Source organism: Dasypus novemcinctus, chromosome 17 (assembly GCF_030445035.2).
Source record: "Dasypus novemcinctus isolate mDasNov1 chromosome 17, mDasNov1.1.hap2, whole genome shotgun sequence".
NCBI classification, from domain to species: domain Eukaryota; kingdom Metazoa; phylum Chordata; class Mammalia; order Cingulata; family Dasypodidae; genus Dasypus; species Dasypus novemcinctus.
The window spans coordinates 82,989,182-83,013,702 of NC_080689.1; the positions used below are offsets into that span (position 1 = coordinate 82,989,182).

Here is a 24,521-nt window from a genome sequence, read left to right on the forward strand (position 1 = left end):
GGAAATACTCCTTAGGCAGTGGAAGATGGGCACCAGCCTCTGGGATGTGGAATGCCCTACTCTTAAATCTTCTCTGCAGATGGGGAGTATCCTCCTTCCAATCTTTCCACGATGTTGCGCGATGACCTTCTTGTCTCCTGGAGCCACCCAAGAGGTGCTTTAGATAGCTCTGTGTGATTACTAACTGCCTGTAGCATGAGCTGACTATAGGAGCTCCTTACTCTTCACCATCTTGCTGGTTCTATTTCTCCTTACTTATATACTTATATGCAGGAAGAAGTCATATGTTGTGCATTCTCTAATAACACTAAGATGGAAAACAGTAATTGCATTTAGCAATTTATTTATAGTTGCTAGATTCACACAATTTGGACATAACATGTAGAAATTTTTCTAATATGCATCTCTGAGTCTAAAATATTTCAAACTGAATCCTCTGCCATGATGGGGGCAGCAGATATCTTCAACTTCCAATGTCTCATGACTGGCATCCAGCATTGATGTTGCCATCAGGAGTGTCCACCATCCATCTGTGGTAGAAGTGGGATCATGTCTTTCCCTTTTTGTGATGTCCCAGACTGTGTTAATGCCATCTAACTTCCAACACATTTCCTATGCTGCCCCAACTTGTGATCAGATCTGTAAGCCAAGGGTATTCATTTTATACTTTCATTTTTGCTTAGCAAAACCCAGTCCATTTCTGTTGTTTGCATCCAAGAGACCAATCCCTAAAACATTTTTCATATTTGGTAGCATTACCCTGTATCAAAATTTATTTCCCCTTGAATATTTATGGCTATGGTGACCTATTTTCATTTCTGCAAATTTATGAAATAGCAAAAAAAAACTAAAATTACTCATTAGTTTATTGCTTTAATTCTGTTTTACTTGTAAATAAATTTTACATAATTGATTTATATCATTTATTTATTTATCTTTTCATTCATATACTTATTATACAAATACTAGTTGCTATCTCATACAGTTCTGGTACTCTTTTTTGTACTCCAATAATGGCTGTTAATGAATAACCTGAGATTTGGAGGAGAGAGGTTGGGAGATAAACCCAACAAAATACAGAATCTTTCCATCTTAGTGTATTGATCCTGTGAGGGCTCACCTTGTCAACTAGGTGACAGTGCCTTCAGGGATGGGGCAATGCTTTCCAGGAAGCTTTGTATGCTCTAAATCAACTTTCACTCTATGGTGCTGTTTCTCCCCTAGCTGGGATTCACAATCCTGGAATCAAGGGGTGGAAATGCGAGGGGCACCACTCACTAATACCCTAGTTATCCACAGAATAGTGTCCTATGCCTAGAAGTGTTCATGATATTGTTATCTGCTTAGTTCTAAAAGTATCATTAGTTTTGGATAGGAATAAATGACCTGCTCTATCAGACCTTGGGAGCTGAATCCATTTTACCTATGACCACTAGGTGGAGGTGTTACACTTCAGTTCTGCTAATCAGGTCATTAGTGGTTTTAGAAAGTGGTCGATTTAAATGACAGTTCTTAGGGTGACTTGTAAGTATCTGGTGACTCATTTCTGGGAGTATTACTTGTATTAAGGGCAATAAGAAGGTCTTGTTTTGTATATATTAAGTAAGATGCCTTTGGAATGTTGAAGAGGAGCTTCAAATACCTGTTTAAAATCTAGACTGAGATAGATACACCATACATGCACTGCATCTTAATATATCTAATGATATGAGTATATTTCACCTAGGTTTGGGCACCATGGTTACAACATTTAATCAAGTTCTGACATTACACTTACAGATGCATGTATTTTCTTACAAATTCCTTTTGTTTTCAAAGGTGCAGTTGATTTGAAAGAGTAAAATTGCTGATAAAATATTTCATTTTCCGAATTGTGCTGACTATTGTTGACCGTTGTGGGGTTAAATTAATTTCTTGCCTTTTGCAGGAGTGTAGTTACATTTCCTGTGTGCATGATATTTTTATCTCTTTCCATTATTTATCTTCACAACCCACTGCACAGGTACATTTGCCTTTATACTCTCTATTGATTTGCATATACTCCTCGGGGACTTGGTTGTCTGCTCAGATCTCTATTAATGCAGTTTCCCTTGAAATGCCGACGGAGTACATCAGTTGGATGAGCAAGATGATGTCACATTCCCAACTGCTCATCCTGCTGGTACTCTGGGCCTCAGGTGAGAGATTTAGAAGGGTATTATCTTTATAAGTTTTGAGAATGGTTTTAACATGCAGAGTGAGCAAACCATTTCATCTAAAGCAGATCTGAATATATATGATAAATAAGAAAACTTACATTTAGATACATATTTTATACATTCATAATTTAATGTATGATCTATGTTCTTTTCTGGTTGAAGGTGCCAGTGGGGATATCGTGATGACCCAGTCTCCAGGCTCTGTGGCTGCATCTGCAGGAGAGACCATCACCCTCAAGTGCAAGGCCAGTCAGAGTGTTTCCAGCAGCTACTTACATTGGTACCACCAGAAACCAGGACAGGCTCCTAAACTGCTCATCTATGGTGCATCCAACCGGCCATCTGGGGTCCCTGATCGATTCAGTGGCAGTGGGTCTGGGACAGATTACACTCTCACCATCAGCAGATTCCAGCCTGAAGATCTGGGAGATTATTACTGTCAGCGGGGTTACAACTATCCTCCCACAGTGCTTCAGCCTCGAACACAAACCTCCTCCCCAGGGCTGTAGGGCGTGAGTCTTGCAGCACCAGCTGCTTCCTCCTCAAATAGACTTGAGTATGTTTGCATCCCTCATCTGTATGAGAAACCACATCCTTTAGGGGACTGTACCATAGAAATCTTTTTTTCTCTTAGCCAGATCTAGTGACAGGTGAGTTGAACCTCTAGGCTAGGGTCTTTTAAACTTTACAACCTGATGGATTGATTATCTATTCATTGTATCTCCTTAATGTTTAAAAATTTATCATCTTCTTTCCTTATCCCTTCCATATTCTACCTTCTCCCCCAATATCTTCCAACTCTGGTCCTTCCCAAGATTAAATACTTGATCCGTCACATTCAAAACTTCCCCTATGGAAGGTCATTTACCTCCTTAACTCATTTCATTCACTGGACCCTTTGCCATCCATGCCTTTTTCTTGATTTTCACAAAGGAGTATTTGATTTGCTACTCTATCTTCCTTTTTAAGTTAGATAATCATTTTCATTTCTTATTGCCATCAAATAGTAATTATGGGTGCCTTAATATACTATACTTATTTAAGACTGCTTAGGTTATAAGGGATGATGCTCAGCCAATGAAATATGTTGATTTTAGTTTGGCCGCTGCTCTGTGGCTGGAATTGAAAGCTCCACTTTCAAAATATGGGGGAGGAAGAGATGGTTGGGTACCAACTTCAGCTCCTGATAAGTAAATTCGCTGGACAAAAATATAACCCTAAGGACAATTAAGTATGAAATTGTTCAAGTGAGAAAGAGGCCGGTAGCTGGCATCTTAACTCAGCGCCTGGCAGAGGGGAAGCAGGGAGGACTAAAAATCACAGTGCAGTGGGGACCAGCTTCTTTCCATCTAGGCCATATTGCAGGTCTAGCCTAGGCCCCAGCCCCACCTCTACAGGGAGGAAGCTGGGGGACCTGTGGCAGCCTCTCTAGGAAATTACTGGCCAAGTCTCAGAGGCATTTGATCACCTGATGTTGGCAATGCAAGTCACCCAGTGCAATTCTGTGGCTGGAATTGGAAGCTCCATTCCCAAAATCAGGGGGTGGGGAAGAGATGTTTGGCCACTGTTTGCAGCTACTGATGAGTAAATTTGGCTCACTAAAGTTTAACACTAAGAGTATCTAAAGTTTGAAACCGTTGAAGTCTGAAAGAGGCCTTTGTCCTCCATTTTGACCCTGCCCCCAGTGTGAGGGGAAAATGGGCTGAACAATATCATAATGACTGTAGGAACCAGTTTTTTCACCCAGATCACCCCTGAAGCCTTAGCCCAGGCTTAAGCCCCAACTCTGGCAGGGAGGAGGCTGGCGGGCTCTGCACAAGCTTATCAAGTTAACCACAGGAACATTTGGCTGACAAAGACTGAATAATCAGAATTCTACCAGGGCAACTGTGGTCATCTTTGGACTTGAACTGCATAGATTGTTGCCCACACCTACAGCTCCACCCCTACCCAAGGCAAGGGAGAAAGGGGTGTGAAGCTTCATCAGTCTCTGGGCAGCTACAGTTTAGGCCAGCACAACTTGTATTATTCCACAAAGCTGTGACTTTGTCCCTACCCCTGGCAAAGGAGAAAGTTGGGAGAAGCTTCCTTGGTCCCTGGTGCAATGAGGGCAGCTTCAGCCTCCATATCTTGTAACACCAACTGCATCCTTGGCTCCTACTGCACAATCAGCAAGGGAGAAAGGGCAGGAAACCTGAAACTAATGAGAAAAACTACACCCAGAGGAAATACTCTAGTAAGCCAGATGCCAAGACACAACCAAAAATTATAATCCACACTAAGAAACAGGAAGATATGGCCCAGTTAAAAGAACAAGATAAGCCTCCAGATGACATAAAGAAGTTGAGGCAACTAATCATAGATGTTCAAACAAATCTCCTTAGTAAATTCAATGAGATAGTTAAAGAGATTAAGGATATTAAGAAGACAATGGATGAGCACAATGTAAAATTTGAAGGCATACATTGAAAAAAAAACAGATCTTATGGGAATGAATGGTGCAATATGTCAAATTAAAAAATATTGGAATCACAAATAGCAGATTTGAGGAAGCAAAAGGAATGATTGGTGAGCTTAAAAAATGGCCTCTGAAAGTGAACATAGAAATGAACAGATGAAGAAAAGAATGAAAAAAATTGAACAAGGTCTCAGGGAACTAATGACATGAAAAATTTTGAATACATACATGTCACGGGTATCCCAGAAGTAGAAGGGAAGGGAAAGGGGATAAAACTAAATATTTGAAGAAATAATGGTAGAAAATTTCCCAACCCTATTGAAGGACGTAGATATCCATGTCTAAGAAGCCCAATGTACTCCCATTCAAAATACTCCAAATAGACCAACTTCAAGACACACACTGACCAAAATGTAAATGCCAAAGTCAAAGTGAGAATTCTGAGAATGAGATAAAAGCAATGCAAAAGAATAAGGATACCCAATAAGATAGAGTGCTGTTTTGTCACAAAAAACCATGAAGACAAGAAGACAGTGGTATGCTATATTTATGATACTACAAGAGAAAAACCTCCATTTGAGAATCCCTCAATCAGAGGATACATAGGAGGGACTTCTGGACTTAATCCTCTTTTTTTAAACATTTTTAAATTTTTGTACTTATTTTTTCTTTAGTTAGGCCAGTAAATTATTCAGGCAGGGAAGGAAGAGAAATGAGAGAAAAAAATATATCATGGGTCCCAAAAAGAAAAGAAGGGGCTGACAAATGATAAAGTGAGCTAATTTACAGACTATGATTTCCCATTATAGATTATAAATGCCCAGGTTTTACTAGCATGTTCATCCATGTGGGGGACGTTAGAAGTTGAAAGATAAAAAGAATGAGTAGAGAGTGAAGGGTCCTGGGAAATTATGTGTGATTGTAAGGTAAGATTCAGCACCCTTATGAGGTGAGTGGTCATAAATTTAAAGTGAGACAAGTTAGAACATTTCTCCAACCACAGAGACATGGATATGGGCATGTGAAGTGTGGGGTTTTTACCATGGGTAGGATTTTGCTGGATGAAGATAATAAAATACAGGAAGGGCAAGTGATTTCTTGATGTGTGTAAGGGATTCATTATTAAGCAGCATCACAGAATTTAATCTGGGTAAGGAGGGAAGTGAGAATATGAGGCATTAGGGAAAATGAAAATAGATTTGTTAAAATATATTTTTCAAAAAAGTAAAATCATGATTTTCCTAAGGATATAAAAAATTTGTGTTAAAACTTTTATTTTACTCATGATATGAGGGAACCAGACAGAGATTATAACTTGTTGAAAGGAAAACTCAATACAGCACAGATCTATATGGAATAAAGGAATGTAAAGATGAATTACAAATGGAGACAAAATGATATTTTAAAGGAAAAAAATAAGATATTTATTTTTATTCATTTAAATTCATACTGAAGAGGAATGTTACAATATTGCAAAGGGTTAGAGTGTTCAATTTGATTTTTTCTTATTCCTGAAGAGTTCTTCCCCTTTCAATTTTTAAAAATCAATTTTATTGCTACATATTTTTAAACAAATAAATTTTATTGATACATGCTAATAAAGCATACAAGTCATCCAAATTGTACAATCAATGGTATTTGACTTAATTACATAGTTGTTCATTTATCAGTACAATCATTATTAGAGCATTTGTAGACTCTAATAATGATTTCTAGGTGAGTCTGCAGGTAACCTCTGGTTTAGGCAGAGCTTGGTGCACAACAGGGACACTGGAGATTTCATGGCTTACTTTGCCCTTTCCTAGAGATCCTGAGAAGCAGCTGGGGGCAGATATCCTGCTCAACTCTACCATTAGCTTGGTCCAATCTCTCTTCCTACAAAAGTCAGAGGACCTGAAGGGAGAGTGGGAGCCAAACTCCCTAGGCACCAGGAGCTGCAGTGAGGCACTACTGCATCATGCCACCCAGGGACGTCTGTGACCACTACAGGGGTGCTGTGAGCATGCCCATCCCAGTAGGAGGGAAAGGAGGGAAGCGGGCAGTGGGTGCCACCTTGATGGATCTGCCTTGGCTTCCTGAACCAGAAAGGCAAGTCAGAGGAGAAAAGAGCTCTGGTACCTGCACAGCGCACCTAGCACACAGGAGAGGAAATCTCAGAGTAGCAGGATGAGAGTGGATGCAGAGATATTACTTATTTATTGTCTATCCCTCCCAGTAAAATGAAAGCGTTATGAGGTCGGGCTTCTTTTTTATTTCTTCCTAAGTTAATGTCCTAAGTTTAAAAATGTTCCTGATGTTGTTTGCTTAAGTCTAGAAATATCACTGATTTTGGGTGGGAGTAAATGAAGAACCTGCTCTATGACATCTTAGGAGCTGAAGCCATTTTACCTATCACCAGTAGGTGGTGAGGCTGCACTTTAGGTTACTAATTACTTTGTTTTTTGACAAACTGACCTAAAGGACAGTGCTAAGGGTGACATCTAAGTATCTTGTTGCTCATTTTCAGAGATAGTATTTGCTGTGAGGGCAATGCAGGGGTCTGATTCTGGATATAATGAATAACTGGAGAGGAGTTAGCAGCAATTCTTTTGGGATTCAGGTCTCAACCAGCATATGAATAATTCAAAGACATTAGACTCTGAGAGATACATTTAATAGGTATATTTCAGATAAAAGGAATACAAGAATCATAAGTAGTTAGTTGTATTATGAATGAGTATAGCTTAGTTATATTGGAGAAGTAGATTATCATATATTACCAGATAAGGCCCACCAAACAGATGGTGATCATGAGGCAGTGTTCCTTGTCTCTGGTTTGAAATCTTGTCTTCTGTGATGGTTAGATTCATGTGTCAACTTGTCCAGGTAATGATGCCCATTTGTTTGGTGAAGCAACCACTGGACTAATTGTTACTGTGTAGATTTAAATCATCAGTAAATTGTAAGCAGTCAGAAGAGAGAATGTCCATCTCTACTTCTGCCTACCAGTTTCTCCTGGGAAATTCATCAAAACCTTTCTTTGGAGTTCCCCGCTTACAGTGCTCTATAGAATTTGTATGTATGCATCCCAACAGTCATTTAAGACAATTTTATAAAATTTTGTAATGTTTTTATGTCAGTGCAAAGAAATTGTGGTTTCAGACTGTTAATTTTACATCACTATAACCAGGCTCAAACACATCTTTGTTAATCAAAATAGGAATAATTACAATCAACACATTTTTGTTTATTCCTGTAGCATAAAAATCTATGCTTTGGAATTCGACAAACTCTTGGAAAGCATTTTCTGCATCCTGCTGGTTGTGGAAGTGTTTTCCCTGCCAAAAGTTATTAAGATGCTTGAAGAACTGGTAGTCGATTGGCAAGAAGTCAGGTGAATAGGGCAGATGAGGCAAAACATCGTAGCCCAATTTGTTCAACTTTCAAAGCGTTGTTTGTGTTCCTGAAGTCGAGTGCTGTCATGGAGAAAAATTGGGCCCTCTCTGTGGGCCAATGCTGGCTGCAGGCATTGCAGGTTTCAGTGCATCTCATGGATTTGCTGAGCATGCTTCCCAGATGTAATGGTTTCACCGGGATTCATAAAGCTGTAGAGGATCAGACCGGCCAGATGAGCAAACAGTGACCATGGCCTTTTTTTTATTTTTTGGTGCAAATTTGGCTTTGGGAAGAGCTTGGAGCTTCTTTTTGGTCCAGCAACTGAGCTAGTTGTCACTGGTGGTTGTATAAAATCCACTTTTGCCCCTGTCACAATCTGATCAAAAAATGATTCATTCTTGCTAGAGTAAGATGACGCTTCAAAATGATGATTTTTAAGATTTTAGGTCAGCTCATGAGACACTCAATTATCAAGCTTTTTCACCTTTCCAATTTGCTTAAAATGCCATAAAATGGTCGCTGTTGAGTTCTTCAGCAACATCTCCTGTAGTTGTCAGAGGACCAGCTTCTATGATTGCTCTCAATTGGCCACTTCCAGTGGCCGGTCACTATGCTCCTCATCTTCAAGGCTCTCATCTCCTTTGCAAAACTTCTTGAACCACCACTGCACTGTACATTAGTTAGCAGATCCTGGCCAAATGCATTGTTGATGTTGCAAGTTGTCTCTGCTGCTTTTGACCCATTTTGAACTCAGATAAGAAAACTGCTCAAATTTGCTTTTTGTCTAATATCATTTCCATAGTCTAAAATAAATATAAAATAAACCACAATTAATAAGTCAATTGCAAAATTTCATGAAATGAGAAATGCACATTAAAACAATTTATAACATAACTACATTTACTTAACAATATATGCCAATATCAAATGGCAATTTCAAAAATGCAAAACCACAATTACTTTTGCACCAAACTAATAATTACAGATAGCTCTTGTCTTTTCTGTTTCTCTTTATATCACTAATATATCTTTTACTATCCATTTTGCAACAAAACTAGAGCCTTCCTATTAGTTCCTCTCTGTTGCAGAAGGATAGGTTCCACTTTTATTTTGGTTCACATTTACTTTGTGATTTGTGTCCATCTAGCCCATAGTACATTGCAGGGTCCTTCAGGATAATGTACCCCACATGCGTAAATTCTTGACTGTCTTTTATCACTCAGATTCTTGTATAGCCTGTCCTTGAATAACTACAGGATAAAATGGCTTTAGAATTAAACATTTTTTGGTCCTTGACTTTTATAAAATTTGGACCCAAAGTTATACATTTTCTTCTCTTCCCCTCTTTTCTTTTGTCTTCTTCTATCTAATCTTCTTTAGTCTTCGTTCTTTCTTCTTTTTTTCCCCACCCACAAGGATGTATTATTATTCTTTCACCAAGATTACTTCTGGAAACTAAACCCATTCGTAGCTATTTATTTTGGAAATTGTCTGTAAATTCACAAGTGGTAAGGCACATTGCTGCAAAATCAGAAGGGTGAAGAATTTATGAGTCCTGCTAAGTGGCAAGGGACACACACTTGTAACTGCAAAACTTCCTTGTTTATCCTTCCCTCCACCTATGTCAGCACAAAGTGTCTTTTAAAGAAACCCAATTTTAAAAGGAAATCCTTGGTGTGAAAGGGATTATAAGATGCCCCAAAACACAGTCTATGAATTCACTTTTCCTGCTGAATGTTAGTGTTCTCCAAGCATTGATATAGAGCAAGAGGCCTAGATTAAAGCTCTTGGCATGATGAAAAATCCAGCAGATGAAGCTCAAGACATCAGTTCTGGTAAGTAGTGGTGAGCTGCTCTTGTAGGGTACAAGATCACAGAGCTGTGCAATTTATCTGTCCATGTCCTTCTGTCCTTGGACATATTAACATGGTCTCCGCCAAGTCAATACTGTAGCTGCAGGGAACAATGGGAACTATATGGTAATTAAAATACATTATATTAATATCAGAAACTAAGTTTTTCTTTTTTAATTAAAATGAAAAAGAAAGTTATTCTTATGTTCTTCTTGGTAAATGACAAATTGAAGACCATTCAGAGGGTTCATTGACTGATATCCTGGTGTGCTGAGTCTCATCCTAGGAGGAGGAGGTAAAAGAGATGCCAATACAGAAATGACAAGTTAGAAAATGTGATGATCGTCATTGGATTCAGGTGATTCAGAAACCTGTCTCCTCATACAGATGGATATGAATTTCCCCAGAACATATCTAAATGATAGTGATTGTGCTATTCATCCATAGTATTCTGTTTGCAATCAGCTTATTTGTCAGGATATGAGATCAGAAAGAGTTTTGATAAACATGGTGACATTAGGGCATCCGAACACAAACAGAACCACAGAAGTCATTGTGAATTTCAGCTCCATGTGCAATTCCCGTGCAGTTCATCAGCTTGCTTCCCTTGGACTGTAGAAGAGGTAGGACATTAGCAAGAAATTGCAGAGGAAACCCTCTTTTGTACTATTTCAATGATTAAATTTCTTGTTCCATTCAAATTACAGTTGTTGCTGGATAAATCTTTCAAATAATGTCCCAGGAAATTAGATCACTAGGGAAATGGTGATAATTTAAGGGCTGTTTCCCAGAAGAAAAGAGCATCTAGAGGGACGAGGGATGATAGGATGGAGCCTGTACACAAATGAAATTGCACAGGCCACTTTACCAGTAAAGCAGGAGACCACCAATTGTTCACTAAAAGTCTTGAAGAGCAGGTAGCAGCACGTGGCCCCCACAGACCTAACCACACAGCACAGCAGATACCCCAGCAATGGTCCTAAGAAAGGCCCAGCTAAAACACTGAGAAACTGGAGCCTGGTAAGATGAAGCCCTGTTTGTAGAGGTAGGAGATGCAGAAGGAGGAAAACAGAGGCCTGGGGCCGCTCCTGTGCTCTCTAAGGAATTCACATCTGAGGGAACCACATTGCCCTGCTGCTAGCCCCCTTGGCCCATTCCTGTCTTGTCCTAAGGGGCGGTCACTTTGAAAGGAAGTTCAGGTTGAAGATGCAGTTTGCAGAGATCAGGAGGAGGTGAAGAGGGTCACAGGTCGACATCAGCAAACCTACCATCCTAAATATATTTTAAACTTAAGGTAAAATCTCTTCATTAGATACTTGTTTGTAGTTTTAGAGACTCTATTTTTGTATTAAAGCTTCTGAGTTGTCACAAATTTAGACTCTCTGTGATGATATTTTTAACTCTTATTTGCATTGGATAGTTCAGCACTCACTTCCCATACAATTTTCTCCACATGCAGTGATTGCTTTGTATAGGCTCCCCCAGGACCAGGTCAGCTGCTCAGATTCTATAAATGAGCACTTTGCAATGTGCACTGAGCAGCATCATGCAGGCAGAGCAGCAAGATGATCTCAAAGATGCAGGTCCTCCTGTCCCTGCTCCTCTGGATTTCTGCTGAGAAATTTAAAAGTGCCTCAATGTCTTTAGAATAATAACTTTGAAGAATTGAGAAATTATTTTAAAATGCAGTAGGCATAATGCCTCTTTCCAAAATGGCCCAATTATGTGCTGTTACTTAATTAGAAACCATTAGAAAGCACATTTTAAATGATGCATTATGTTCTCTTAGATTCAGAATTTTCTGCTGCAGTATATTAACTTAATTTTCTAATAATATAATAGTAATTGAGAGCTTATTTTGTTGAGAGCACAGCAGAGGAACAAGTGTCCTAAGCCATGTACAATTCTATGAGGATTGTGAAGGTTGTTAAAGCTGGCAGAGTGTAATCAAGCCTTCTACACTCATTCATTCTCATGGTATGGCTGCCCCAGGACCCTGATGTGTTGTGTGTTACCTGGGTAAGAGCAAGAAGTGTGGGAGCTGGTGATGTAATGTTCAATGGGAGAGCTTCCAGTAAGATGCAAGATTAGAGAGGCACAGAAATCACTTCTGTTACAGAAAACAACTAGAGGACAGACAGAAATTGCCAAAATACTATTCTATGGTTTAGGGCAGCAGGGGAAGGGGGTTCAGGACCCAGAAGAGAAAGGGTTGAAGAAAAGGAAATTCTGTGAAGAAGATCCTTGAGTAAAGCTGAATTTGCTGGCACCTAATCCTTCACCCTCAGAGCAGACAGTATTTGGTCCTTTGGCCCTTGGCTGGAGGCAACAGAATTAGGGGTCACATGGATCCAACTCCTCAGGTGAAGGGAGAGGTAAGGACATAGCCTAGGGCAATCCAGCTTTTAGCCAGGAAGTTTGGTCTACCGTTTTCAATGGGTCATGCCATTCCAGGTCAGGTGGGGCCACGGAATTGCTTTTCCTGGGAGCCAACAGGGAACAAAAAAATAACCTGCCTTCTCAAACACCCTTCCTCCTGACCTGGATTGTTTGCTGATGATGCAAGGAGGAGGAAATATACTTCCTTCCTTAGGAAAGGAGAGGTGTGACTGGTCAAGGGAGGAGGGTAACTTCCTTCCGAGCAAGTTCGATTTGTCAGACTTCACTCTGAATAGACAGCCCAGAGCAGGAACTCTCCAGGATTGATTCTGCATCACCCACAAGGGCAGGGTTCCAATGAACACGTAATACCCTAGTGTGTGTGTGGAGATATCAGTGAAAGTATGCCATCTGCTGGTAGGCCAGGAAAGTGCATAAAAGGAGTAAAATATATATTTTTTGATACCTTTACTACCTTCCTCCCCAAGGCCCTTGGAAACTGTTCTTCACCCAGTTACTCAGTCCATAGTTCAGGTTTGAGCAGTGAAACAGGACCTCAATTCTAAATCCCAGAAAAGAGAGAGAAACTCTCAGAATAAATGCAACATGATAATTAAATGTCAAGGTATTAGTAAAATATTAAAAACCCTACTGTAAAAAGGAAGACATGGCTATGGCAAAGGAACAAATCTAAGCTCCAGACAAGACCTAGGATTTGCAATAACTAATTAATGATGTCCATATAAAGCTCCTAAATCAAATCAAGGTGTTGACGGGCAATATGTCTAAGGAGATAAAGACATTAAGAAGAAAATGAGCAAGCATAAAGAATTTGAGTGAGAAAATATAAATGGTTATAGGAATTAAAAACGAAATAGGTAAGATAAGAAGAATATTAGAGACAATAGCAGTTTTGAAATTGCAGGAAAAATAGTCAGTGATGTAGAAGATAGAAGAGCTGAAAATGAAAGGAAGGAGGAACAGAGAGAGAATAGAGTGGAAAAAAATTGTTTGGGGTTGCAGGAAGTAGAGTGAAAGCATAGGAAATACCAGTGTATGTGTCATGGGAAGTCCAGGAGAGGAGATGGGAAAAGTGGCAGAAAATATATTTGAGGAAATAATAGCTAAAAATTTCAAAACTCTCTAAAAGACATGATTATACATGTCTGAAATGTGCAGTGTAATCTAATCTGGATAAATTCATATAGATCTAATCCAAGATATGTACTGTTCAGAATGACAAATGGTTAATACAGTGAGAAAATTCTGAAAGCAGAAAGGGAGAAGTGAAACATCATATATAAGTGATACCCAGAAAGATTTATGCAGATACCTGATCAGAAACCATGGAGGTGAGGTAAGATACTGAAAGAGAAATATTGTCAGCCAAGAATTCTTTATCTGACAAATCTGTCCTTCATATAGGGGGTGAGTTTAAAATATTCACAAAAAACAGAAACTAAGAGTTTGTAACAAGAATCAGACTGTTTAGGCACCAGTTAAGGGAGTTCTGCAGCCTGAAAGGAAAATACGCAAGGAAAGAATGACTCGGAGGAGAATTTATAAATGAAGATTCTCAGAAAGGGTAACCAACATTTTTAAAAGAAGGACAAAAATAAGATATGATGTATAAAATTCAAAGAATTAAGTTGTTTAAGTAAGTAATGATGTTATAATAATAACATCAAATGCTAATTAACCTCTCCAATCAAATGAAGAAGGATAATAGAATGGAATAAAACAAAAACAAAAACATGAGCTATCTATATGCTGTATACAAAAGAGACATATTAGACCAAAGCATACAAATAGGCTGATGTTTAAAGGATGGAAAATGATATTTCACTCAAATATAAATAAAAAAGAACAGAGGTAGTTATACAAATATAAAAGAAAAGAGATTTTAAATGAAAAATGTTGCATTAAGCCACTATAAATTAATAAAAGGTGTAATTCACCTGGAAGAGGTAACAGACATAAATACCTATGGACCTAACCAGGGAGACTCAAAATATATGAGGCAAACTCTGCCAATACTGAAAGGAGAAGATATCTCTGCAATAATTAATAGATAGAACAACTAGACCAAGAATAAAAATAGAAGCAGAGAACTTGAACAATATAACAAGCTAAACTAAAAGATATATTAAGAAAATTGCACAAAAATGGGCATGATATGCATTCTTCTAAACTGTTCATGGATCTTTCTCCAGGAGATACCACATCTGGTGTCGTCAAAAAATAATCTCAATAAATTTAAACAGATTGAAATTATACAACACATTTTCATGCAGCATAAATCGAATGAAGCTGGAAATCCACAATAGACAGAGAATGGGAATATTTGCAAATATATAGATACTAAACAATATATTTTTAAACAAATAGTTGGTCAGAGAAGAAATTGGAAACAAAATTAGTAAGTGTCTAGAGATAAATGAAAATGAAAAACTCATAGGATAAACAGAAGTTCTGAGAGTGAAATTTATAGCCCTAAATACCTATATAAAAAAGTGCAAAAGAGATAAAATCAAAGACCTAATTGACTTCCATAAGGTATAAGGAAAAGAACAGCATACCAAACCCAAGCAAGCAGAAAGAAAGAAATAACAAATATTAGAGCAGAAATAAATGAAGTTGAGATGTTTAAAAAATCTACAGAGCAATTCAATAAAACCAAGACATGGTTCTTTGAGAAAATTCATAAAATTGCAAATACTTAGGTAGAGTAACCAAGAAAAAAAAAGAGAAAATGCAAATAAATAAATTCAGGAATGAAGGGGGGGGGCATTATGACTGACACCAAATAAATAAAATGGATCATAAGAGGATATTTAAATAAAATTTTGTGTCAACAAATTAGACAACCTATGTGAAATGGACAAATTCTGAAGAAGCACAAACAACTACTTTGAATTTACATGGAGTCAAGAAGTAAATCCCAATAAAGAAATTGAGTTAGTCAAGAAAAATCTACCAACAAAGAAAAGTCCAGGACCACTGGATTTAAAAGGAAATTCTATCAAACATTTATAGAAGAATAAAGACTAATCCTGTTTAAACTCTTCTAAAATACTGAGGATTATGGAACATTACTCAGCTCATTTTATGAAAGCAAACATTGCCTTAACAGTAAAATCATATTAGATATTATGAAAAAAGAAAAGTATAGACGAATCACTGTAATGAGCAAAGATGCAAAAATTCTCAGCAATAGACTTGCAAATCGAATTGAACAGGATTTAAAAGTATTAAACTCCATGAGCAAGTCGGTTTTATTACTGTTGTGCAAGGGTGGTTCAATACAAGACAATCAATTAGCATAATTCACCACATTAACAAATCAAAGGTAAAAACTTCGTGATTATCTCCACTGATGCTGTAAATGTATATGGCAAAATATGTCACACTTTCTAGATAAAAGTACTTTGAAAAATAGAAATAGAAGGAAAATTCCTCAGCACAATAAAAGCATGTATTAAAAACCTATAGTCAATGGTCCACATCATGGCCCATACTCTCCTCCATTCCATCCAGTGGACCATTGACTACGAGGTGCAGAGGTGCCCAAAGATGTACTTACCAAATCCAATGGATGTGTCATGATGATGGGAATGAGTGTTGCTGGGGGGGGGGAGAGGTGGGGTGGGGGGGTGGAGTTGAATGGGACCTCACATATATATTTTTAATGTAATATTATTACAAACTCAATTAAAAAAAATAGAAAAAAAAAAACCTATAGTCAATGCTATTCTCAATGATGAAAGCATTCCCTCTAAGATTGCAAACATGACAAGGATGCCCATGTCATCACTGTTATTCAACATTGTCTAGAAATTCCAGCTAAAGTGTTTAGACAAGAAAAATAAATAAAAGGCACCAAAACTGGAAATGAAGATGTGACACTCTCACTGTTTGCATGTAACATAATCCTACATTTAGAAAATTCTGAAATATCTATAAAAAAATATGAGAGGTAATAAATGAGTTCATGAAAGTGGCTTGATACAAGTTCAATGAGCAAAAATCAGTAGTGTTTCTAGACATTACTAATGAATAAGCTGAATTTTGATTAAATTACTGCATGCATAGGATATCTTCTTCCAGCCTTTCATTTTTAAAAAATTATTTATTACATTATTACATTAAAAAAAAATATGAGGTCCCATTCAACCCCACCGCCCCCGCCCCCCACTCCCCCCACAGCAACACTCTCTCCCATCATCATGACACATCCATTGCACCTGGTAAGTTCATCTCTGAGCATCACTGCACCCCATAGTCAATGGTCCACATCATAGCCCAGACTCTCTCACGTTCCATCCAGTGGGCCCTGGGGGGATCTACAGTGTCCCATAATTGTCCGTGAAGCACTATCCAGGACAGGGCTTCTGGGTGTGGGGAACGGGAGGAAGAGATGAGATGTGCAGCCTTTCATTTTTAATGTCTTTGTATCCTTAGGCCTATGGCAAGTCTTTCTTAGACAGAATAAAAATAGATTATATTTTCTTATCCATTCTGCAAAACTGATTTTTGAGTGGGAAATTTAATAAATTAACATCAATGTTATTACAGTATAGGCAGTTTTTACTTTACCAATTATTTTTAAATGTATTTTGAAAGAAGTTTTAGATTACAGTAAAATTACACAAAAAATACAGGGGATTCCCATATACCACACCTTTCCCTGTCACATTCTCCCATATTAATAACCTCTTTAGTTAGTGTTGTAGTAGGTTACAATAATGAATGCATATTGAAGCATTACTACCAACGATGGCCTATACTTTCCATTATAATTTACACTTTGTGTTTCACAATTTTATACTTTTGATAAAATGTATAATGGCATCTATCTGTCATAGCAATATTATGCAGAAAAATTCCAATGTCTCAAAAATGCCACTTTACACTATTCTTCCCTCTTCCTTCCCTCAGAAGCTCTGGAAACCACTGTCTTTATATCAATATTATAAGATCTTCAGTTACTAGAATAATAAGTTTTCTTTGGTCAATAGTTGCATTCCCCCTTACATTTGTTCATTTTTCCATTGGAGGCATTTGGGATGGTGATGCCTACTCTGCTTCTGATTTAGAGGGAGCTGAGACCCCATGGATGGTATTGTCTTGCCTTATGTTGTAGATTTTCTCTGCATTTTTTTCGGATGGATATTGTCCTTCATCATTATTTTCTTTGTTGTTCTAGGTGAGTCATATAAACTGGAGAGAAGGTGTTGGCTGCAACTTTGCTGGGATTCAGGTTCAACTGGCTATGAACAGACTGAAGATTTAAATCTTTGGGACAGATATTTAATGGATATAGTGCTAATTCGAGGTTCAAATAAAGTGGAAGAAGAATCACGTGTAAGGAAATTATAAATGAGCCTAACTGGGTTACATGGGAGAGATAGTTTAATATATATTCCAAGGAAAGGCCACCAATGGGATGCTGATTTGCAGGGGTTGTCTGCACTGCTGAGAGTGTCCAGATGACTCTAGAGCCATTAGAAGCTCTGGAATTGGAAGTCAACTATTTATACTATTCTTAAATACCTATTGTTTTTTTTTTCTGACAGTTAAAATAATATTTTTTAATTCATTTTTTAAAAAAATATTACATTCAAAAAATATGAGGTCCCATTCAACCCCACCGCCCCTGCCCCCCACTCCCCCCACAGCAACACTCTCTCCCATCATCATGACACATCCATTGCACCTGGTAAGTACATCTCTGGGCATCGCTGCACCCCATAGTCAATGGTCCACATCATAGCCCACACTCTCCCACGTTCCATCCAGTGGGCCCTGGGGGGATCTACAACGTCCTGTAGTTGTCCGTGAAGCACCACTCAGGACAACTCCAAGTCCCGAAAATGCCTCCCCATCTCATCTCTTCCTCCCATTCCCCACACCCAGCAGCCACCATGGCCACCCTTCCCACACAAATGCCACATTTTCTCTGTGGACATTGGATTGGTTGTGTCCATTGCACATCTATGTCAAGTGGGGGCTTAGATTCCACATGGATACTGGATGCACTCCTCCTGCTTTCAGTTGTAGACACTCTAGGTTCCATGGTGTGGTGGTTGACCTTCTTCAACTCCATGTTAGCTGAGTGGGATAAGTCCAATAAATCAGAGTGCAGGAGCTGAAGTCTGTGGAGGCTCTGGGCCTGGCTATCATATTGTCAGTCCAGAGATTCAAATCCCCTAAATATATCTTAAACCCCAACACCAAGTACAATTCCAGTAAAGTAGCATGAAAGTCTTGGAAAAAGAGATCCCATCTGAGTCCAGTTCCATCATGCAGAAACACCAGCTCCAAAAAGGGCCATCTGATATGGCAGTGAACCCCATCTGCCATGACCATAGAACCTATGGGTCTCTTTATCCCTCAAAAGAACCAATACCTGGGGTTGTATCTACTTTATCTGTCTCTTAGACTCTGCTCAGTTGTGCATAAGGGCAATCCTTCTGACAAACTTCAGACTCTTTTTCAGAGACTCGTAGCCATATAAACTCATTTCTCCTTTCCATTTCCCCCTTACATTAGGTCAAACAGCATTTTAAAGTCATCTTATTATATGTAGACAGGGATATTCTGCTGATCCGTATTGAACCTTTAATTCAAGGTCATTTTCTAGTTGCATCTTCAGCTGGTATTTGGTAGTGATCCCTCAATGCCAGGGAGGCTCATCCCCGGGTGTCATGCCCCATGCTGGGGGGAATGCACTGCATCTTCATGCTGAGTTTGGCTTCAAGAATGGCCACATTTGAGTAACATGAAGGCTGTCAGGAGGAAACTCCCAGGCACAATGCTGCTCTAGGCCTTGTTCTTATTTCAGGCATATAGGCTCACAAGCATAGTCATTAGTATCAGGAGCCCACTGTTGGACCCTCATTCCTTCCTGGTTCTTACCGTTGCACCTGGGGGACTGCTGCAGCTCCCCTAGGGACCAAGACAGAGCACCCCAGACAGGAACCCAGTACCCCCCCAGCTGTTGTTTTTAATTGTTTCCACAATGAGTATATCTAAACATTACCATGCACCCTGGACATATGCCCTGTATAACTCCCTGTCAACCATATATAGCCTGTCAATAACAACCCATACCAGTATTCCTCCGCTGCCATTGTTGAACCACTCTGTGATCCAGAACTTCCTGTAAAGTGAATCCCAATATAATGTCAGGTTCCCTTTCTAGTAAAATGGAATACAGCAATGAGTTTAAAGGTTAGATCTAGAGTACATATTCATTTGGAAAAATTTCTACATCCTATCTTTTTCTTTTCTTTTTTCCTAATTATTGAGCTTCTTTTCACAAGAGTCTTAGAACACAATAATTCATATATACAATATACAGTACTCCCACACATTCACCAAAAAACCTTTTCCCTTCCACAGTGATAATCTTTTAACTTATTCATATCATATTTACTGAAACTGATGTACAGACTCCAAAACAATAGCTTTCAAACAAGGCGACATCTGTGCTTACAATGTGGTCCATACTTTAGGATATACAGTTTTCTAAATTTTTTAGTTATCCTATGTTTTACATTATGGTTTACATTATTAGTCTGTCGTCCCCTATATGTTTTTGGTGTAATATTAAGTTTTATATTCATCCTCGTGTACTCTCGTGAAACTCCTCTCTTGCCCCCACATTTACCTTGGTTCCATCCATTCAACATCCATTTTCCCCTCCCCTTGGGGCCCACAGCTACAGCCAATCTCCATTTCCTGAGGTGCCACGTCCAGAGATACTTGCAACAGTGTTCAGGGCCTGACTTGCTCAGCTGCCCTAATGCCCTGGGAGCCACCCTTTCTCTCGAGAGATACAGTTCTCTCTATTTGATGGCATTAGTCCTCCCCAGGATGTGGGTCCACCCCAACTCTCACTTCTTGGGTCTCTACCTAATGGAACAACCCACCCTGGCAAAATGAGCCTTCAGACATTCCCCAGGAGTCCGTCCCACATCAGACCATCCCCTCTGAGCATTCTAAACAGGTAACCCTCCTAATTATATTTTGATACGATTTTCTCAGCATTTTACTCTCAACCAACACCTGACACTCTCCTAAGTTCGTATGTTGCCCCTCCCTCTCCCCAAATTTGTGGGCAGTGTTACCCATCCGCCCATCCCCAGTCCCCTCAAACCCAAAGCCCCACCCAAAGGCAACCCCTTGCCCCCATTTTATCTTTTCTTTGTGCTCATACTTACCGCCAGCTCATCATAGATTCCACCCCTGCAGACGTCGGCTCACATCCTTCCTCCACCCCCTAATTTCCTGTAAGCCTATTTTCCAGTCTCTAGCTCTCTGAGGCAGCTTGCTTATCTCATATCATTGAGGTCATGTAGTATTTGTCCTTCAATGCCTGGGTTGCTCCACTCAACATAAGGTTCTCAAGATTCATCCATGTTATCATGTGTGTTTGTAGTGTATTTTTTCTTACAGCCAAGTAGTATTCCATTGTGTGTATATACCACATTTTATTGATCCACTCATCTGTTGATGGGCATTTGGGTTGATTCCAACTTTTGGCGATAGTGAACAATGCTGCTATGAACATTGGTGTACATATATCAGTTTGTGTCCTTATTTTCAGTTCTGATGGGTATATACCCAGCAGTGGTATTGCTGGGTCATATGGCAAATCTATGGTTAGTTTTTTGAGAAACAACCAAACTATCCTCCAGAATGGTTGGATCCTTTTGCATTCCCAACAGCAGTAGATGAGTGTTCCCCTTTCTTCACATCCTCTCCAGCATTTGTATTCTTCTGTTTTTTTCATAGCTGCCAATCTTATGGGAGTAAGATGGTATATCATTGTAGTTTTGATTTGCATTTCCCTGATAGCTAAAGATTTGGAGCATGTTTTTCATGTGCTTTTTAGCCATTTGTATTTCTTCTTTGGAGAAGTGTCTGTTTAAATCTTTTTCCCATTTTTTAAATGGGTTGTTTATCTTTTTATTTTCAAGATATAGGAGTTCTTTATATATGCAAGTTATAAGTCTCTTATCAGATATATGGTTGCCAAATATTTTCTCCCGTTGTGTAGGTTCCCTTTTCACTTTCTTGACAAACTCCTTTGAGGTGCAGAAGGCTTTAATTTTGAGGAAGTCCCATTTATCTATTTGTTTTTTTGGTGCTCGTGCTTTTGGTGTGATATTAATGAAGCCATTTCCTATTATAAGGTCCTGTAGATGTTTCCCTACACTGCTTTCCAAGATCTTTAAGGTCTTGGCTCTTGTATTTAGGTCTTTGATCCATCTTGATTTGATCTTTGTATAAGGTGTGAGATGGTAATCCTATTTCATTCTTCTACATATGGCTATCCAGTTCTCCAGGCACCATTTGTTGAATAGGCCATTCTCACCCATTTGAGAGGGTTTGGTGGCTTAATCGAATATTATATGGCTATATATATGAGGTTCTATATCAGAACTTTCAATTCGATTCCATTGGTATGCGTGTCTCTCCTTATGCCACTACCATGCTGTTTTCACGACTGTAGCTTTGTTGTATGTTTTGAAGTCATGAAGTGTGATTCCTCCAATTTGGTTTTTCTTTTTCAATATGCCTTTGGCTATTTGGGGCCTCTTTCCTTTACAAATAAATTTCATAGTTAGTTTTTCTAGTTCCTTAAAGAAGGCTGTGTTGATTTTTATTAGGATTGCATTGAATGTGTAGATCAGTTTTGGTAGGATAGACATCTTAATAATAATATTCAGTCTTCCTATCCATGAACAAGGAATATTCTTCCATTTATTTAGGTCTTCTTTGATTTCCTTGAACAGTCTTGTGTAGTTCTCAGTGTATAAGTTTTTACCTCTTTAAATTTATTCCTAAGTGTTTGATTTTTTAATTTACTATTGTGAATGGTATTTGTTTCTTCATTTCCTCCTGATCTTGCTCATTATTGGTATACAGAAATGCTACTGAGTTTTGCGCATTGATCTTATAACCTGTGACTTTACTAAACTCATTTATGAGTTCTAGAAGCTTTGTTGTAGATCTCTCAGGGTTTTCTATGTATAGGATCATGTCATCTGCAAATAATGAAATTTTGACTTCTTCCTTTCCAATTTGAATGCCTTTTATATCTGGTTCTTGTCTCAGTGCTGGAGCAAGTACTTCTAAGACAATGTTAAATAGTAGCGGAGACAATGGGCATCCTTGTCTTGTTCCTGACTTTAGGGGGAAGGATTTTAGGATTTCTCCATTGTAAACAATGTTGGCTGTAGGTTTTTCATATATACTCTTTATCATGTTCAAAAAATTTCCTTGTATTCCAATCTTTTGGAGTGTTTTTATCAAGAAAGGGCGCAATATTTTGTCAAATGCTTTTTCTGCATCTATAGATATAATCATGTGATTTTTTCCCTTCAATCTATTTATATGGTGTATTACATTGATTGATTTTCTTATGTTGAACCATCCTTGCATACCTGGAATAAATCCCACTTGGTCGTGGTGTATAATTTGTTTATTGTGTTGTTGAATACGATTAGCAAGTATTTTGTTAAGTATTTTTGCATCTAGGTTCATTAGAGAAATTGGTCCGTAATTTTCCTTTCTTGTGGTGTCTTTGTTTGGCTTTGGTACTAGTGGTGTATTAAAATCTCCCATTATAATTGTAGATGCATCTATTGTTTCACTTAATTTTTCCAGCGTTTGCCTCACATATTTAGAGGCACCATTGTTAGGAGCATAAATATTTATGATCGTTCGATCTTCTTGACAGATTGTCCCTTTCACTAAAATGTAGTATTCTTCTTTGTCTCTCACAATTGTTTCACATTTAAAGTCTATTTTGTCTGATATTAATATAGCAACTCCAGCCTTTTTTTAGTTATTGTTTACTTGTATGATTGTTTTCCAGCCATTCACTTTCAACCTCCATGAGTCTCTGGGTCTAGATGTGTCTCTTGTAGACAGCATATAGATGGGTCATATTTCCTTATCCAATGTCCCAGTCTGAATCTTTTGATAGGTGAGTTTAATCCATTAACATTCAGTGTTATTACTTTCAAGGAATTATTTCTGTTAGCCATATTTTGATTGGATTTGTGTTTGTCATATTTTGTTTGTATTTTTTTCCTTCTCTTTTTGTCTTTTTTGTTGCTCTTACACTCTCCTCCAACTCTGCTTGTCCTGTTTTTTCCTTTCTTCCTGCAGAACTCCCTTTAGAATTTCTAGAAGGGGAGGTTTCTTCTTTGTATACTCTTTCAGTTTCTGTTTATCTGTGAATATTTTGAACTCTCCATCATTTTTGAATGCTAGTTTAGCTGGATAGAGTATTCTTGGTTGGAATTTTTTTTCCTTTAGAACCTTGACTATATCATACCACTGCCTTCTTGTCTCCATGTTTTCAGATGAGAAATCAGCACTTAATCTTATGGAGCTTCCCTTGTATGTGATGGTTTTCTTTTCTCTTTCTGCTTTAGAATTTTCTCTTTGTCTTGAGCATTGGATAATTTGATAAGTATATGTCTTGGGGTGGGCCTGTTGGGGTATATGACCAGAGGAGTGCGCTGTACTTCTTGGATATGTACATCTGTCTCTTTCAGTAGATTTGGGATGTTTTCAGCCATTATTTCCTGCAACACTCCTTCTGACCCCTTTCCCTTCTCTTCTCCTTTTGGGATGCCTATAATATGTATGTTTGAGCATTTTGCATAGTCATTCAGGTCCCTAAGTCCTAGCTGGATTTTTTCTATCTTTTTATCGGCCACTTCTACTATCTCTTTGATTTCCAATGTACTGGCTTCCACATCAATAATTCTCTGCTCTACCTCTTCTAGTCTGCTGATATTTGTTGCAAGTGTATTTTTGATTTCTTGAACGGTGGTGTTCATTTCCATCATATGTGTTATCTTTTTGCATATGTCTGCAATTTCCCCTCCAAGTGTTGTCTTCATGTTGTTAACCTCTTCCTTTACTTCATCAAATTGTTGGTGATAAATGTTCTGAGATCTTTCATTGCTTGTGCGAAGTTCTGCTCCCCTTCCTGATTTTTAGTTTGTTGATTGGATTCAGCCATGTTTTCCTGATTACTGGTTTGGTTTGTAGATTTTTGTTGCTGTCTGGTCATCATTTTTTCTTGATGGTTTTAATCAGTTCCTTAGCTTCTTTGTCTAGTCTTGGAGATTAATTAGCTGTTGTTTTTGCATAAGTGTTATATCTTCTCTTTGTCACTTTGTTCTTCTCATTCTAATTTCTTATTGCTGGTTAAGTTCACTTTAAAGGAAA

The 24,521-nt window shown here is 38.3% G+C and overlaps 1 pseudogene and 1 gene segment (V, D, J or C); both read left to right on the top strand.

Moving 5' to 3' along the window:
• The first annotated feature begins 2,095 nt into the window (after positions 1 to 2,095).
• LOC101430294 (immunoglobulin kappa variable 3-20-like) lies at positions 2,096 to 2,707 on the top strand. The segment is given in 2 exon segments: positions 2,096 to 2,177; positions 2,361 to 2,707. Coding segments are annotated over 2 exon segments (429 nt in total).
• Positions 2,708 to 6,613: 3,906 nt separating this feature from the next.
• The window catches only part of LOC101421031 (keratin, type II cytoskeletal 8 pseudogene), a 55,885-nt pseudogene continuing 37,977 nt past the window's right edge, over positions 6,614 to 24,521 (top strand).